Raw genomic sequence first — 15,662 nt, 5'->3', positions numbered from 1 at the left:
CTCTACTAAAAATACAAAATTAGCCAGGCGTGGTGGTGGGTGCCTGTAATCCCAGCTACTCGGGAGGCTGAGGCAGGAGAATCGCTTGAATCCGAGAGGCGGAGGGTGCGGTGAGCTGAGATCACACCACTGCACTCCAGCTTGGGCAACAAGAGCAAAACTCTGTCTCAAAAAAAATAATAACAATAATAATTTAAATGACAAAAGATTTACCATTATGGAAATTTGTAAAGTCTCCTATCATTGAACCTAGTGAAGTTAAATGTCCCTATTAAATGATACCACCATGGCCCTAACTCAAGGTCTGCTACTGTGCCTGGTGAAAGGAGTGACTTAATCTAAATCCCACTTGCTGTTTTTGGCAAAAGGAAAATCATTATCAGAAAAGATAAAATGGGCCGGGGCGGTGGCTCACACCTGTAATCCCAGCACTTTGGGAGGCCGAGGCGGGCGGATCATGAGGTCAGGGGATCGAGACCATCCTGGCTAACACAGTGAAACTCCGTCTCTACTAAGAATACAAAAAATTAGCTGGGTGAGGTGGCGGGCACCTGTAGTCCCAGCTACTCGGGAGGCTGAGGCAGGAGAATGGCGTGAACCCGGGAGGTGGAGCTTGCAGTGAGCCGTGACTGCGCCACTGCACTCCAGCCTGGGTGACAGAGAGAGACTCCGCCTTAGAAAAAAAAAAAAAGTTCAAATGGGGCTGTGTGCAGTGGCTCACGCCTATAATCCCAGGTATGATTTGGGAGGCCAAGACGGGAGGATCACTTGAGTCCAGGAGTTGAAGATCACCCGGGCAACATGGCAAAACCCATCACTACAAAATTTGCCTCTAGTCCCAACTACCTGGAAGGCTGTGGTGGGAGGATTGCTTGAGCCCAAAAGGCAGAGGTTGCAGTGAGTCGAGATTGCACCACTGCACTCCAGCCTGGGAGACACTGACCCTGTCTTAAAAAAAAAAAAAAAAAAAAAAAAAGAGGTCAGGAGCAGTGGCTCAGGTCTATAATCCCAGCACCTTGGGAAGCTGAGGCAGAATGATCATTTGAGGCTAGGAGTTCAAGACCAGCCTGGGTAACATGGCAAGAACCCATCTCTCTAAAAATGTTTAAAATCAGCCAGGTATAGTGGTATACAGCCTATAGTCCCTTCTACTTGGGAGGCTGAGGCAGGAGGATCACTTGAGCTCAGGAATTCAAGGCTGCAGTGAGCTAAGATTGTGCCACTGTACTCCAGCCTGGGCAACAGAGCAAGACCCTGTCTAAAAAAAAAAAAAAAAAAAAAACCAGCCAGGCACGGTGGCTCACTCCTGTAATCCCAGCACTTTGGGAGGCCGAGCCAGGCAGATAACTGGAGGTCAGGAGTTAGAGACCAGCCTGACCAATATGGAGAAACCTCGTCTCTACTAAAAATACAAAATTAGCCAGGCATGGTGGCGCATGCCTGTAGTCCCAGCTACTTGGGAGGCTGACGCAGAATTGCTTGAACCAGGGAGGCGAAGGTTGCAGTGAGCTGACATCAAGCCAACGCACTCCAGCCTGGCGACAGAGCGAGACTCTGTCTCAAAAAAAAAAAAAACAGGCCAGGCACAGTGGCTCATACCTGTAATCCCAGCACTTTGGGAGGCCAAGGTGGGTGGATCACCTGAGGTTAGGAGTTTGAGACCAACCTGGCCAATGTGGTGAAACCCCGTCTCTACTAAAAACACAAAAAAATTAGCCGGACTTGATGTTGTGCACCTGTAACCCCGGCTACTTGGGAGGCTGAGGCAGGAGAATCACTTGAACCTGGGAGGTGGAGGTTGCAGTGAGCCAAGATCACGCCATTGCACTCCAGCTTGGGCAACAGAGTGAGACTCCATCTCAAAAACAAAACAAAACAAAACAAAAAAAACAAAAAAACCCCATAGCAAACGCACACATGTTCAAGCACTTCTGGAAGCAGACAGGCTACTACAGGGGGGAAACTGAAGGTCAAGGCAGAGTGGAAGATATTCTCCTTGCTTTTTGGACATTTGGAATTTTGTAACATGAGCATTGTATAAAAGCTAGGCCAGGCCCAATAGCTCCTGCTTGTACTACTCAGAGGGCTGAGGCAGGTGATCACTTGAGCCCAGGAGTTTGATACCAGGCAAGACCCTGTCTCTGCAAAAAAGTTTGTTCAATTAATAAAAATTTAAATATTGGGTGTGGTGGCAGGCACCTGTAGTCCCAGCTACTCGGGAGGCTGAGGTAGGAGGATTGCTTGAGCCTAGAAAACAGGTTGCAGTGAGCCATGATCGCGCTGCTGCACTCCAGCCAGGGTGACAGCAAGACCTTGTCTCTTTTTTTTGAGACGGAGTCTCGCTTTGTTGCCAAGCTGGAGTGCAGTGGCGTGATCTCGGCTCACTGCAACTTCCACCTCCTGGGTTCCAGCAATTCTCCTGCCTCAGCCTCCCAAGTAGCTGGGACTACAGACGTGCACCACCATCCCCAGCTAATTTTTGTATTTTTAGTAAAGATAGGGTTTCACCATGTTGGCCAGGATGGTCTCGATCTCTTGACCTCGTGATCCGCCTGCCTCGGCCTCCCAAAGTGCTGGGATTACAGGCGTGAGCCACCGCGCCCGGCCTTGTGGACCCTGTCTCCCTTAAAGGCAAAAAAAAAAAAAAAAGTCCAGATAAATACATATACAACTTGATAACTAAGTTTGCTGATTCCTTTTGAAAACTTAGACAAAGGGCCGAGCGTGGTGACTCATGCCTGTAAACCCAGCACTTTGGGAAGTCAAGATGGGAGGATCACTAGAGGCCAGGGGTTCAAGACCAGCCTGGTGAAAATAGCGAGAACCCATCTCTATAAAAAAGAAAAAAAAAACAAAAACTTAAGACTAAAAGCTCACTGCACCCCACCCCCCTGGAGCTGCCCACTTCCTATCCCTCGTGCAACATTCAGCGGCTCTCTTTCAGGGTGCTGAATGCTGCCTAGCAGCACAGCAGGGCAGATAACAAATGCCACCAGGTTTGGGGAGCGGTGGTTCTCCAACTTCGGGGATAGAAACCAGATGTTTAGGAGCTCAGCAAAGACCATGTAAGCCTCGAATCAAGAGGGACCTCCAGCCGGAAGAGAGAGTGCCTGCAGGGGCCTGACGGGACCTGGGAGGAAGGAAATGAGAAACTGCTCTGCCTTCCAGAGCGGCAGCCACAGCTCCTGCTGGCTCGTCTCAGCGCCTCTGCAACAACCTCAGGTGCGGGCAAGACAGACAGACGAAGGGAGGAAGGAAAAACTGATGCAGGAGGATCCTAGACACGGAGAAGCCAGAACCCACAAGAAGGGGGGCGGCGGTGGCGTGGACGGCACACAGGACGGGTGTGGGCTAGTGACAGCGGAACTCTGCCCTTCGACCCAGCCGGGTCACCGCTGAGGACAGACCCTAGAGCGGCACTTCCGGGGTCAGTGAGGTCAACACGACCGCCACAAAGACACCATGATCACTGTCGCTGCCACCTTCCCTCTTGCGGTCTCAGGAGGGCACAGGGAGGCCTTTGGAGGCTGCGTCACCAGGGACGGCTCCGCCAGGTTGACAGCTAGAAGAGGGGGCGCGCTTGTCTTCTTGTGCTCTGAATTTCTCAGCTTTCAACTTATTTGGGTTTTTTTTGTTGTCGCTGTTTTCTTTTGAGACAAAGTCTCACTCTGTCTCCCAGGCTGGAATACAGTGGTACAATCTCGGCTCACTGCAGCCTCAACCTTCCAGGCTCAAGTGATCCTCCCACGTTGGCCTCCCGAGTAGCTAGGACTACAGGCATGCACCACCATGCCCGGCTAATTTTCATTTTTTGTAGAGACAGGGTCTTGCTACATGGCCCAGGCTGGTCTCGAACTCCCAACCTCAAGCGATCCTCGCCTCAGCCTCCCAAACTGCTGGGATTACAGGTGTGAGCTACCATGCCTGGCCTCAATTTCTAACACAGTAACAACCGACAGACATAATCCACACAGACACAGGCTCCTGGGGCTATTGGATCATTCTGGAAGATGTAAAGGGTCCTGAAATCCGTTTGAGAACCCCTGACCTGGAAAGACTCCAACACAGCGCACATAAGGATCTGCTCCAGCACACTCCACAGCAGCATTCTTCCTAGCCAGAAAACCTGGACACACCAACTGAGGCTGGATTAAAGTATGCAATCTAATTGACAACTATGTCCACGGGGACAATTCTAGCCTGCACCTATTTTGTTTTGGTTTTGTTTTTTGTTTTTTTTGAGACGGAGTCTTGCTCTGTCGCCCAGGCTGGAGTACAGTGGTGGGATCTCAGCTCACTGCAACCTCCACCTCCCAGGTTCAAGCGATTCTCCTGCCTCAGCCTCCTAAGTGGGACTACAGACATGCGCCATCACGTCTGGCTAATTTTTGTATTTTTAGTAGAGACGGGGTTTCACCATGTTGGCAGGCTGTTCTAGAACTCCTAACCTCAGGTGATCCACCTGCCGTGGCCTCCCAAAGTGCCGGGATTACAACCATGAGCCACTGGGCCCAGCCATACCTGTTTTTATAAATCAAGTTTTATTGGAACAAAGCCACGCCCACCCGTTTACAGATCGTCTACAGCTGCTTTGGGGCCACAACAGCAGTGGTGAGTAATCCTAACAGAGGCCGTGCCCTCTACCAGGGGGCCCTCCTGGGGGAGGGATGCCATAGTGGGTGGGAGCTGGTGGTGGGGACCCTCCCTCTTGCAGCCAGAAGGGCAGGTCTCTGTAAGGGGGCCGTCCAGTGGGGACACCTGAGGCATCACTGTGACAAGTGACCCTTGCAAGGCCATTCCTGGGCCACCATTTCAACTGAGGCATCAGACTGACCTTAATCCTGCCTTTGAGGCATGGAAGTCTCTGGGGATATTTGTGGTTGTCATGACTGGTAGGGCAGGATGCTCTGGCATGGAGTGGGTGGGGGCCAGGGACGCTGCTCAGCACCCTGCAGTGCCCAGGACGGTCCCAGCCAGAGGATGACCTGGCCCCAAACATCCACAGTGCAGAGCGGGAGAGGCCCTGTGCTAAGAAATTTATTTCACTTTCATTGTGAGCCTGGCACAGGGCTCACTCTGCCCTTCAAATCCATAACCTCATTGAATTCACACCACACTGCAGCGTGGTGGGTATTAGCCCTGTCTAAAATAAGACGATGTGGGAGCTGGCGAGTCGCTGGCCAGGGATGCTGAAAAGATTATGTACAGTGCAGAGTGTTGTACCTGAGCAGGTTAAAGGTGCCGCAAAAGACAGCTATTGTTATTTTGATGTGCAGCCACAAAAAAGATTGAGGAGTGGGGGGCCGCAGATGCCTCTCCCGTTGCCTAGGCTGGGCCGTCTGCCCAAAGTCACTGCCCTCGATCAGCTCCCTGCGTTCCCGCCCATCAAGCAACATCACTGTCACCCTATTCGGCCCAAGTGAGACCACCACGAGATCCTCCATATTCCGAGACAGACACAACTCTGTTCTGCTCTGGGGTCTCCATCAACTTCACTGCAGACCTTGGGCTGCTAGGCCAGGTTTCTTTAAACAGGGAAAAAAAAGGACTGTGAACACTCTAGAACATTCTATAAGGACAACGGCCCATTTGCACCCACCAGGAACTGTGTTGCTTTCTATCACGTCAGCCTGGGTGCCTGCAGACTTCACACTCTGGGAGGTGCTGCTGTGCGCCTCTGTCCCGCTTTCCCGCCACTGTCCAAACCTCCCTGCTGCCAGCTCACTTTCCCAGCCATGCAAGTGGGGAAATTGCATCACCTCTCTGTGGCCCGGAAGACAGAAGCAACGACACGATCTCTTAAAAGCTACTGCATGGGGGCCGGGCGCAACGGCTCACACCTGTAATCCCAGCACTTTGGGAGGCCAAGGGGGAGGGGGGGAGGGTGAATCACCTGAGGTTGGGAGTTCGAGATCAGCCTGACCAACATGGAGAAACCCCATCTCTACTAAAAATACAAGAAAAATTAGCCGGGCATGGTGGCGCACACCTGTAATCCCAGCTACTCAGGAGGCTGAGGCAGAAGAATCGCTGGAACCCAGGAGGCGGAGGTTGAGGTAAGCCGAGATCACGCCATTGCGCTCCACCTTGGGCAATAAGAGCGAAACTCCGTCTCAGAAAAAAAAAAAAAAAAAAAAAAAGCTACTGCATGGGAAACAGCCACAGGGTAAGGGAACTAAGAGGCAGTTATGAAGGTTACATAGGAATATGGAATCTTTTCATAACTACCAGAGCTGACCTGGGAGATGAAATTCAGTGTTGAGAGCCCAGTCTCAGAAACCAAAATCCCAGGTTCCAATCCCAGCTCCCTGTTCAGTTCAGGTGAGTTCCGGCAGGGCTAGGTCCAGGTGTCATCACTGCCAACATCCTGACAATTAAAAGCACAATGTACGTGGCTGGGTGCAGTGGTTCACACCTGTAATCCCAGCACTTTGGGAGACAGAGGTAGGTGGATCACCTGAGGTCAGGAGTTCGAGACCAGCCTGGCCAACATGGTGAAACTCCGTCTCTACTAAAAATACAAAAAATTAATCAGGCGTGGTGGTGGGTGACTGTAATCCCAGCTACTTGGGAGGCTGAGGCAGGAGGATCACTTGAACTTGGGAGGTGAAGGTTGCAGTGAGCCCAGATCGAGCCACTGCACTCCAGCCTGGGCAACAAGAATGAAACTCCATCTCAAAAAAAAAAAAAAAAAAGTACAATGTACATGTCTAATTAACATAAGTGTTCCTGTCATTGTCACACTAAACTTAGAAATGTGACAGACACTATTGTATGACTCAAGTATTATGTTACAAATGAGGGGAGATAGGGGTTTTGGGTTGCATGGATGTAGACATTTGTCAAAATTATTCAGTCTGTTTAACATCTATTTCACTATAGACAAAGTTTTTAGGTCAGGCACTGTAGCTCACGCCTGTAACCCCAACACTTTGGGAGGCCAAGGCAGGAGGGTCACTTGAGCCCAGGAGACCACCCTGGGCAACATAATAAGACCCTATCTCTACAAAAGATACAAAAACTGGCCAGGCATGGTGGTGCATGCCTATAGTCCTAGCTACTTGGGAGGCTGAGGCTGGAGGATTGCTTGAGCCCAGGAAGCTGAGGCTATAGTGAGCTGTGATCGTGCCACTGCACCACAGCCTGGGCAGAGTGAGATCCTGTCTCAAATAGGAGCAACAACAACAACAACAAAAATCAATGAAAACAGAACCAAAAACAAATACTGAGCTCTAGTTACTGATGGTGTGCTGCAGTAATTAGGGGAAAGGTGGACTGGTGTCTGCAACTTACTTTGAAATACATCCTAAAAAGATGGATTGGTGGGCAGAGAGAAAGACACAGAGCGCTTCAAGATAAACCTAATACGTCAGAATACCGATGGTGAAATCTACATAGCAGGTGTGTCTAGGTGTTTTCCCATTCCTGCACGGTTGAAATGCAAAAGTTAAAATGCTAGCTCACTGGCTGGCATAGAGTGGATACTCAGCATTATCTCCTCCAGAGTCCAACCCGCCATTGACCTACGCTGTGAACTTAGAAGGTCCTTGCAGGCTTCAGAAACTCTTTGTGAAATGAAGCCTTCTGTGCTGACCCAATAGGCTGAGTGGCAAATCAAAATCAGTTTGGATGCCACAAAGGGAGCACGCATCGTAGGAGGAGGGAGGAAGAGAGCGCCAGGCGGAGCTCCTCTGTCGAGCCCGGCCCTGCCTCTTTGCACGCACGCGGCTTGCACCGTCAACTCCCCAAGTTCTCCAGATCGCCTCCTCCCGGGGCAGGGCGGGTTAACTCAGATTCTTAAGACTCAAGTCATCACGTCTCTTACGGGAAGAGGGCTAATGAAGGTCTCCTATGGCACGCAAGCCGGAGAAATTAATCATCAGGTCTCATCTGGAGTGAGCAGGCATGATCCTCCCGGCCCCCAAAAACCCCTGGCCAGGAGCGGTGTTTATTTTCCAACCTAGACACCAGATGGCAGCAGTACCCGGTTCAAAATCCAACAACAACACAGTGGGGTACACGCAGCTCAACTGAGGACTTTTAATCCAGTTCCGGTAGTCTACGCCCGTCCCCACGGTCCAACCAACTCCAGCAGACGGGACCTACACCTTCGATCACACTGTCTCATCCTGCTGGGAAACCCCACTCACAGTAGGTCCCACAGTCCCCCACAAAAACACCAACCAAAGTAGCACCTCCATCCCCAGGTGCCAATGGAGGGAGCGCCCCAAACGTGGCAGCTATGAAATCAAACAGGGACATTTTAAATGCAACGAGGGGCTGGACAAAGAATAGAGAAAGAGACGAGGGCCGGTGGACCCCTCGGGGACCACACGCCCCAGGTCACCAGCAGCCGCAGCACAGCAGGCTCAGAGTGGCGGAAATTCCTGATTAGCAAGCACCATCTCCAGACTCTGAATAAGCTAATCCAAATTTTTAGAAAAAAACACTCTCAGGGTCTGATGCTTAACCGGTACAGGCTGTGAGCAATTGATGGTGGATGTTTAAAAAAGAAAACCTGGTCCCCCTCCGTCCTAGCTACCAGACGGTCCTGGGCCCTTTCTCGAAAATTCCTCAGCCTTCCATCGGCCACCTCCAAAACTTCTTTCTCTAGCCATTATTTTGAGGGGGAGCTTTGAAAAAAGAAGTTTAAAAGCCCAGACCCTATAGATTCGAGGGCCAGCCGCCAGCCCAGCGTGTCAATCTGTGAGTCCTCCCTTTGTTCCTTCCTCTCGCAGGCATTTGAGGTTTCTGTGGACTTCTCCTTCCGGGAGAGGTGAAGTGGGACCGGACGAGGTTGTGGGGGGAGGTGGGAGGGAGAAAGTATCGGCTGGTGGCTGCAGAGGCGCGGGGCCTGGACCAGGCATAGAACAAAGGTGCTGGCGGCGGGTGTACCTGTTTGCCCCTGTAGAACAGCCTCTGCAGGCCTGGCTCCACGTGGAACAGCTCCTGGATCTTCCGCCTCAGCTCCTCCACCTTGGTCAGCCTGGACAGCGAGTCCACCGTGTGGGTCTGCCTCCCGTCCATGGTCCGGACCTGGATCCACATGGTGTCGGCGCTGAGGGGAGGGACAGCAAAGACCCCAATCAGTTTTACCAGCACCTCTAAGCCATGCCATGCTCTAAGGAGTCGGGTTGCTTTTGTCCGGCCTGTGGACACCAGGAAACTCCCAGGATGCCCTCCCAGTCCTCCTATACAGCCAGACCCCGGCCAGGGCCAGACACAGGAAATTAAGGACTTAAGGCATTAACGACTACCCAAGTGTTGAAGATTGAGGAGGAAGGAGAATGAAAAGAGGGAATTGAAAGGAAAGCAAAAGGTCCAACCCATCCCTCCTTCCCCCATGACCAGAGGAGGAAGGAGGCCCCGGCCAAGTGGCCGAGTTGGTTCGTTTATTCATTCATTCATTCATTCATTCATTCCTCGGATTCCTATTTACGGAAGAGGGAATCCCAGAAGTCCAGCGCGGGCCGGAACTTCAGAAGTCCCGGGGGAACTCAACCAAGTGCTACTGAGAGGGAAAAACCCCACCCGAGATCCTCGGACCCCGGGACCCCTCGGTGCCCGCGCCCCCCTCTCCTTGCCGCCCCCCCCGCGCGCGTGCGCGACCGGGCCCGCCCCGCGGTGGCCATGGTAACCGGCCGCCCCGTCCCGGCCACCCGCGCGCGCGCGCGCCCCGCGACTCACCTCGACCTCTAACCCCCGGCAGCTCGCGCCCCTCCAAACCCTGGACCCTCGGCGTCCCTCCCGCACTCCCACCGGCCCGCGCGGGTCTCGCCAGCGAGCCCACGCCCACCCCCGCCGCTGGGACTACAGAGGGGGCCCCCGCTCGTCAAGTCCCGCCCCCCTTCACTTGAGCCGCCTCTTATTGGCTCCGCAGCAGCCGGCCGCCCCGCCCCGCTCGCTCCCCATTGGCCCAGATGCGCCCGGGGAACTCAGGGCGCGCGAAATCGGGCTCGGGCGCGACAATTGAATCGCGGGGCGCCCCGCGCGCAGGCGCGGAGCCTGACATCCTCCCCGGCGGCTCGCTGGGCCCTCCCCCACCCGGCGCGCTCGACCCCCCGCCGGGCTCCGGGGACGCAGCGCTGGTCCCGGCTCCAGCCGGGTGTGTGCCGGGGAGCGACTCCCGAGGGTTAGGCGGAAGGGGAGGCCCTGGATCCCGGGACAGAGTGCGGGACACGCGTGCGCCCGGGCTGGCCGCGCGGGAAAGTTTTGCAAAGTTCCCGAGCCCCGTGCGCCCGGCCCGGGCTGGCACCCCGACCCGGCCCGCCCGCTCACCTCTCCGGTCGCCGCGAACAGCTTGTCTGCCTGCGCGCCTGGCCCGGCTGGGGATGGCGATGAAGCCGCTTGCGTGGTCCGGACCCCGCGCGGACTTGCGTGCGACCCGGAGCGCCCGCTCGGCAAACGCTGCCCGCCGCGCTGCCAGCTGCTCTGATTTTTTTCCCGCGAAAACTCGGCATTTGGGAGTTGCGGGGCCGCAGGAGGCCGTGCCGGGGGCGGGCGCCTGCCTCCTGATTGGCCGACGCAGTGGCGGGAAGCGAGAAAGAGGGTGGGGGGCGCCCCCGCCTCTGTCCACGGCGCCTCCGCCTAGCGGGCCACGGCTCCGCCCAGCCCTGCGCGCTCTGCTGGGCGCGCCCAGCGTGCAAAGGGGCTGCGTGGCAGGCCCTGGTCACCCCCCGCACGTGGACCCCCCCCAGGAGCCTTGGGGACCCCCAGGGTACAGAACCCCTGACCTCTTTAAGTCCAAGTCCGTTCACAGCCCCCCACTCGCACGCATTGACCAGTAGGTCTAAGAAGGCCAGAATAAATGTGTAAATACTGCGAGGGAATGTGGGGGGCCCCAGGAGACCACCTGCACCCTAATGGCTCGCCTGATCGCCCCAAGCCCCACTGCCTGGCGTCAGGGCCTGCCAGGGCTCCCCACTCTACCCACCCGCAGGGCTTGTTTGCTGTCTTTTCCCGCCTCGTTTTCCCGCCTTCTCCAGGCTGTCCAGGCGGGCAGGGCTGCCCTGCCCCCTCCGCTCTGTCTATTCCACTCTGACCAGTCCTGGCGGGCACAGGAGTGACCTGTGCTGGGCACCTACAAAGCAGCCAGACAGGTTGCTCAGAGCTGCAGAAACCAGCGGTGTACATGGCAGACCCAGTTGGTGGTCTCAGGGAGGGAAAATTCCTATCTGGGGGAGACAGGCAAAAAAATGAATAACTAAAGCAGATAATTTCAGATGATTCCTTATAGGAGAGTGGCCAGCAGCCATGTGGTGGGAGACAGGGAGAGAGGATACTCTCTCACTGGGGCCACTGCGGTGGGCCTCTCGGAGAAGATGACATTTGAGCTGGAATCGGAGATGAGACTCCAAGGACAGATGGGTCTAGGAGGGAAAGTCAAACCCAGAGGCCGGAAAAGGCTTAGAGGTGTCCAGGGAGCAGGAAGGGGCTGCTGTGGTTGGGGCCCACTGAGCAAAGGGGAGGGGGAGTTGAGGTCAGAGGGGTGATATATAATACCTTGAAGGCCACCGGGGAGGACTTTGGTCTTTCTCTTGAGAGCTGTGAGCAGAAAAACGTTGAGTTCTCACTGAGCTTTTTACAGTTTCTTCGTCACTCTATTAAGTCTCCTCTATCTGGTCAGTGGTATTTCTACTATGTCCCTAATATAGGAGACAGATCATGGCCCCTGAAGATGTGCGTCTCTAGAACCCCACGTCCTCGCCCCCAGGATCTGTGAATACACTGCCTTACACAGCTAAAAGGACTTTGCAACTTTGCAGGTGTGATTCAGTTAATGATTTTGAGTTGGGGAGCGTCTCCTGGGTGATCCAGGTGGGCACAATGTCCTTAAAAGGTCCTAATAAGTGAAAGAGGGATACAAAAAGGTCAAAGTCAAAGGAGATGGGAAAGTGGAAGCAGGCTTTACAATGATCAGGCCAAGGGCCGGGCGCGTTGGCTCACACCTGTAATCCCAGCACTTTGGGAGGCCAAGGCAGGCAGATCACCTGAGGTCAGGAGTTCGAGACCAGCCTGACTAACATGGAGAAAACCCGTTTCTACTGAAAATACACAATTAGCCTGGCGTGGTGGCACATGCTTGTCATCCCAGCTACTCAGGAGGCTGAGGCAGGAGAATCGCTTGAACCCAGGAGGCAGAGGTTGCGGTGAGCCAAGATTGCGCCATTGCACTCCAGCCTGAGCAACAAAAGCAAAACTCAGTCTCAAAAAAAAAAAAAAAAAAAGATCAGGCCAAGAGGCAAGGAAGATGGGCAGCCTCTGGTGGCTAGAAAAAGCAAGAAAGACTCCTAGAACCCACCCTGCCCCTAAAATTTATTTCAGACTTCTGACCTCCCAAACTAAAATGATAAATGTGTGGGCCGGGCGCGGTGGCTCACACCTGTAATCCTAGCACTTTGGGAGGCCGAGGCAGGCAGATAACTGGAGGTCAGGAGTCGCCAGACTAGCCTGGTCAACATGGTGAAACCCCGTCTCTACTAAAAATACAAAAATTAGCCAGGTGTGGTGGCGGGTGCCTGTAATCCCAGCTACTCGGGAAGCTGAGGCAGAGAATTGCTTGAACCCGGGAGGCGGAGGTTCCAGTGAGCAGAGATCGTGCCACTGCACTCCAGCCTGGGCAACAGAGCGAGACTGTCTCAAAAAAAAAAAAAATTAGCTGGGCAGAGTGGTGTGTGCCTATAATCCTAGCTACTCAGGAGATTGAGGCAGGAGAATCACTTGAACCCAGGAGACGGAGGTTGCAGTGAGCCAAGATCGAGCCAGTTTACTCCCACCTGGGTGACAGAGCAAGACTCTATCAACAAATAAATAAATGTGTGGTTTGCAGCCACTGAGTTTGTGGTCCTTTGTCATAGCAGCCTTGGGAAGCTCCTGCATTCTAATCCACGATGTCCAGATGATGCTGTTCACTGTCTCCAACCTCAGTACACGATCAACGCTACTGCACACAATTCTAGACCCTCAGCCATCAGCCAGGTAGAACCCACACCACAGGTATGACCAGGCCCACCTGAGGGTGTGAGATGGCTTGAGCTCTTCCAAAATGACAGCACCTGCTGCAGGAACCTAGCCTATTTCTATCAGAACACATCATCTGCTTATAGCGCTGTTGCCAAAACTCAACGTGGCTGAAAGAGGCAATACATTTTTCTTTTTCTTTTTTTCTTTTTCTTTTTGAGATGGAGTCTTGCTTTGGTGCCCAGCCTGCAGTGCAATGGTATGATCTTGGCTCTCTGCAACCTCCACCTCCTGGGTTCAACCAATTCTTCTGCCTCAGCCTCCCCAGTAGCGAGAACTAGAGGTCCGCACCACCATGTCTGGCTAATTTTTGTATTTTTAGTAGAGATGGGGTTTCACCACGTTGGCCAGGCTGGTCTCGAACTCCTGACCTTAGGTGATCTGCCCGCCTGGACCTCCCAAAGTGCTGGGATTACAGGCATGAGCCACTGTGATCAGCCGGGAATGAATTTTTCATGTACACATGGTGAGGGGCACAGCCCAAGCACCTTGGATAATGGAAGTTAAGTGTCACAGAGGAGTTATCTAGCTCTCCCTGCAGAAAAGATACTGAGGGCTGTTGATTGAGGGCTCCAGTTCCCTAGTCATCTTGAGAAAATCAAAATTTCTCAAATTAGCTCAGGTTAATTGTCCAGCTGGGTGCAGTGGCTCACACCTGCAAACCCAGCACTTTGAGAGGCCGAGGAAGGCTGATCTCTTGCGCCTGGGAGTTTGAGACCAGCTTGGGCAACGTAGTGAGAACCTTTCTCTACAAAAAATAAAAATAAATTAGCCAGGCATGGTGGTGTGCACCTGTAGTCCCAGCTACTCAGGACACTGATGCAGGAGGACCTCTTGAGCCCAGAAGATCAAGGCTGCAGTGAGCCATGCTTGCGCCACTGCACTCCAGCCTGGGTGACAGAACAAGACTCTGTCTCAAAAAATAGTAATAATTGCTCAAGTTAATCATTTAAAAACATGAGTAACAAACTATTCCAGGCATCTCAGAAAAAAAGCTCACAAGTCACTTAGAGCAGGGGTGTCCAATCTTTTGGCTTCCCTGGGCCACACTGGAAGAAGAATTGTCTTGGGCCACACATAAAATACACTAACACTGGCCGGGCACAGTGGCTCACACCTGTAATTCCAGAACTTGGGAGGCCAAGGCAGGTGGATCACCGAGGTCAGGAGATCAAGACTAGCCTGGCTAACACGGTGAAACCCTGTCTCTACTAAAAATACAAAAATTAGCCGGATGTGGTGGCACGTGCCTATAATCCCATCTACTCGGGAGGCTGAGGCAGGAGAATTGCCTGAACCTAGGAGGCAGAGGTTACAGTGAGCCGACATTGTACCACTGCACTCCAGCCTGAGCAACAAGAGCAAAACTCCATCTCAAAAATAAATAAATAAATAAATAAATAATAAAATACACTAACACTAACAATACCTGATGAGCTAAAAAAAAAAAAAAAATGCAAAAAAATCTCACAACGTTTTAAGGAAGTTTACAAATTTGTTGCCGGGTGCGGTGGCTCACACCCGTAATCCCAGCACTTTGGGAGGCTAAGGCGGGTGGATCACGAGGTCAGGAGATGGAGACCATCCTGACTAACATGGTGAAACCCTGTCTCTACTAAAAATACAAAAAAAAAAGTTAGCCGGGCGTGGTGGCACGTGCCTGTAGTCCCAGCTACTCGGGAGGCTGAGGCAGGAGAATGGCGTGAACCCAGGAGGCGGAGCTTGCAGTGAGCCGAGATCGCACCACTGCACTCCAGCCTGGGCGACTGAGCAAGACTCTGTCTCAAAAAAAAAAAAAAGAAAGAAAGTTTACAAATTTGTGTTGAGCCATATTCCATCCTGGGCCACATGTGGCCCGTGGGTCAGGGGTTGGACGAGCTTGACTTAGGGAAACAAGAGGCCAATGCCCACAAAACCTATCACATAAAATAATGCAAGATACAGCCAAGACAAGAAATCAGGCCTGCCAGGCTAGAGAATGGGTACTTCCTAGCCCCTCCTATGATTCAATGTCCCTCCCTCTCAGGTACCAGCCCACATGCAAATCAGGTGCCAGGAATAACTGCTAGAGTGCAAAAGGCCTCAGTTTCCCTTTTGCAAAATGATACATTCTCAGAGGTCATTAAGTCATTCAACAAACTTTTATTGATTCCACCCCCACCCCCACTCCTGGCTGAGCCAGATCCTGCCTGGGTCACGCAGACATTGGTGGGCACAAAGTTCACTTAGACAAGGTCTCACCCTGGAGGGACTTCCCATCCAATGGGGGAGATGCAAGCATAAAGAGAAATGTCAGCCGGGCGTGGTAGCTCACGCCTGTAATCCCAGCACTTTGGGAGGCTGAGTGAGGTGGGTGGATCATGAGGTCAGGAGTTCAAGACAAGCCTGGCCAAGATGGTGAAACCCTGTCTCTACTAAAAATAACAAAAATTGGCTGGGTGCGTGGCTCATGCCTGTAATCCCAGCACTTTGGGAGGCCAAGGTGGGCAGACCACGAGGTCAGGAGATCGAGACCATCCTGGCTAACATGATGAAACCCCGTCTCTACTAAAAATACAAAAAATTAGCCAGGCATTTGTGGCAGACGCCTGTAGTCCCAGCTACTCGGGAAGCTGAGGCAGGAGAATGGCATGAACACGGGA

The 15,662-nt window shown here is 53.0% G+C and overlaps 1 protein-coding gene across 3 annotated transcripts in view; it reads right to left on the bottom strand.

Annotated features, from left to right (window-relative positions):
* Nucleotides 1-11,544, bottom strand: part of UHRF1 (ubiquitin like with PHD and ring finger domains 1) — a 51,952-nt gene extending 40,408 nt beyond the window's left edge. Inside the window, exons 1-3 of one of the 3 annotated variants that reach the window (XM_054465539.2) lie at nt 11,503-11,544; nt 10,279-11,174; nt 8,896-9,058 (exon numbers count right to left, since the gene is read on the bottom strand). In XM_054465539.2, coding sequence (XP_054321514.1) covers nt 8,896-9,058; nt 10,279-10,460 — 345 coding nt within the window. In that variant the 5' untranslated portion in view covers nt 10,461-11,174; nt 11,503-11,544. Of the gene's footprint in view, nt 1-8,895; nt 9,059-9,439; nt 9,593-9,687; nt 9,816-10,278; nt 11,175-11,502 lie in introns of those variants that run through there. The other 2 variants (XM_054465541.2, XM_054465540.2) reach the window with 2 other exon arrangements.
* Between the last annotated feature and the right edge of the window lie 4,118 nt (nt 11,545-15,662).

Source organism: Pongo pygmaeus, chromosome 20, assembly GCF_028885625.2.
Source record: "Pongo pygmaeus isolate AG05252 chromosome 20, NHGRI_mPonPyg2-v2.0_pri, whole genome shotgun sequence".
Taxonomy (NCBI): domain Eukaryota; kingdom Metazoa; phylum Chordata; class Mammalia; order Primates; family Hominidae; genus Pongo; species Pongo pygmaeus.
This window is presented reverse-complemented; position numbering and strand designations above follow the sequence as displayed.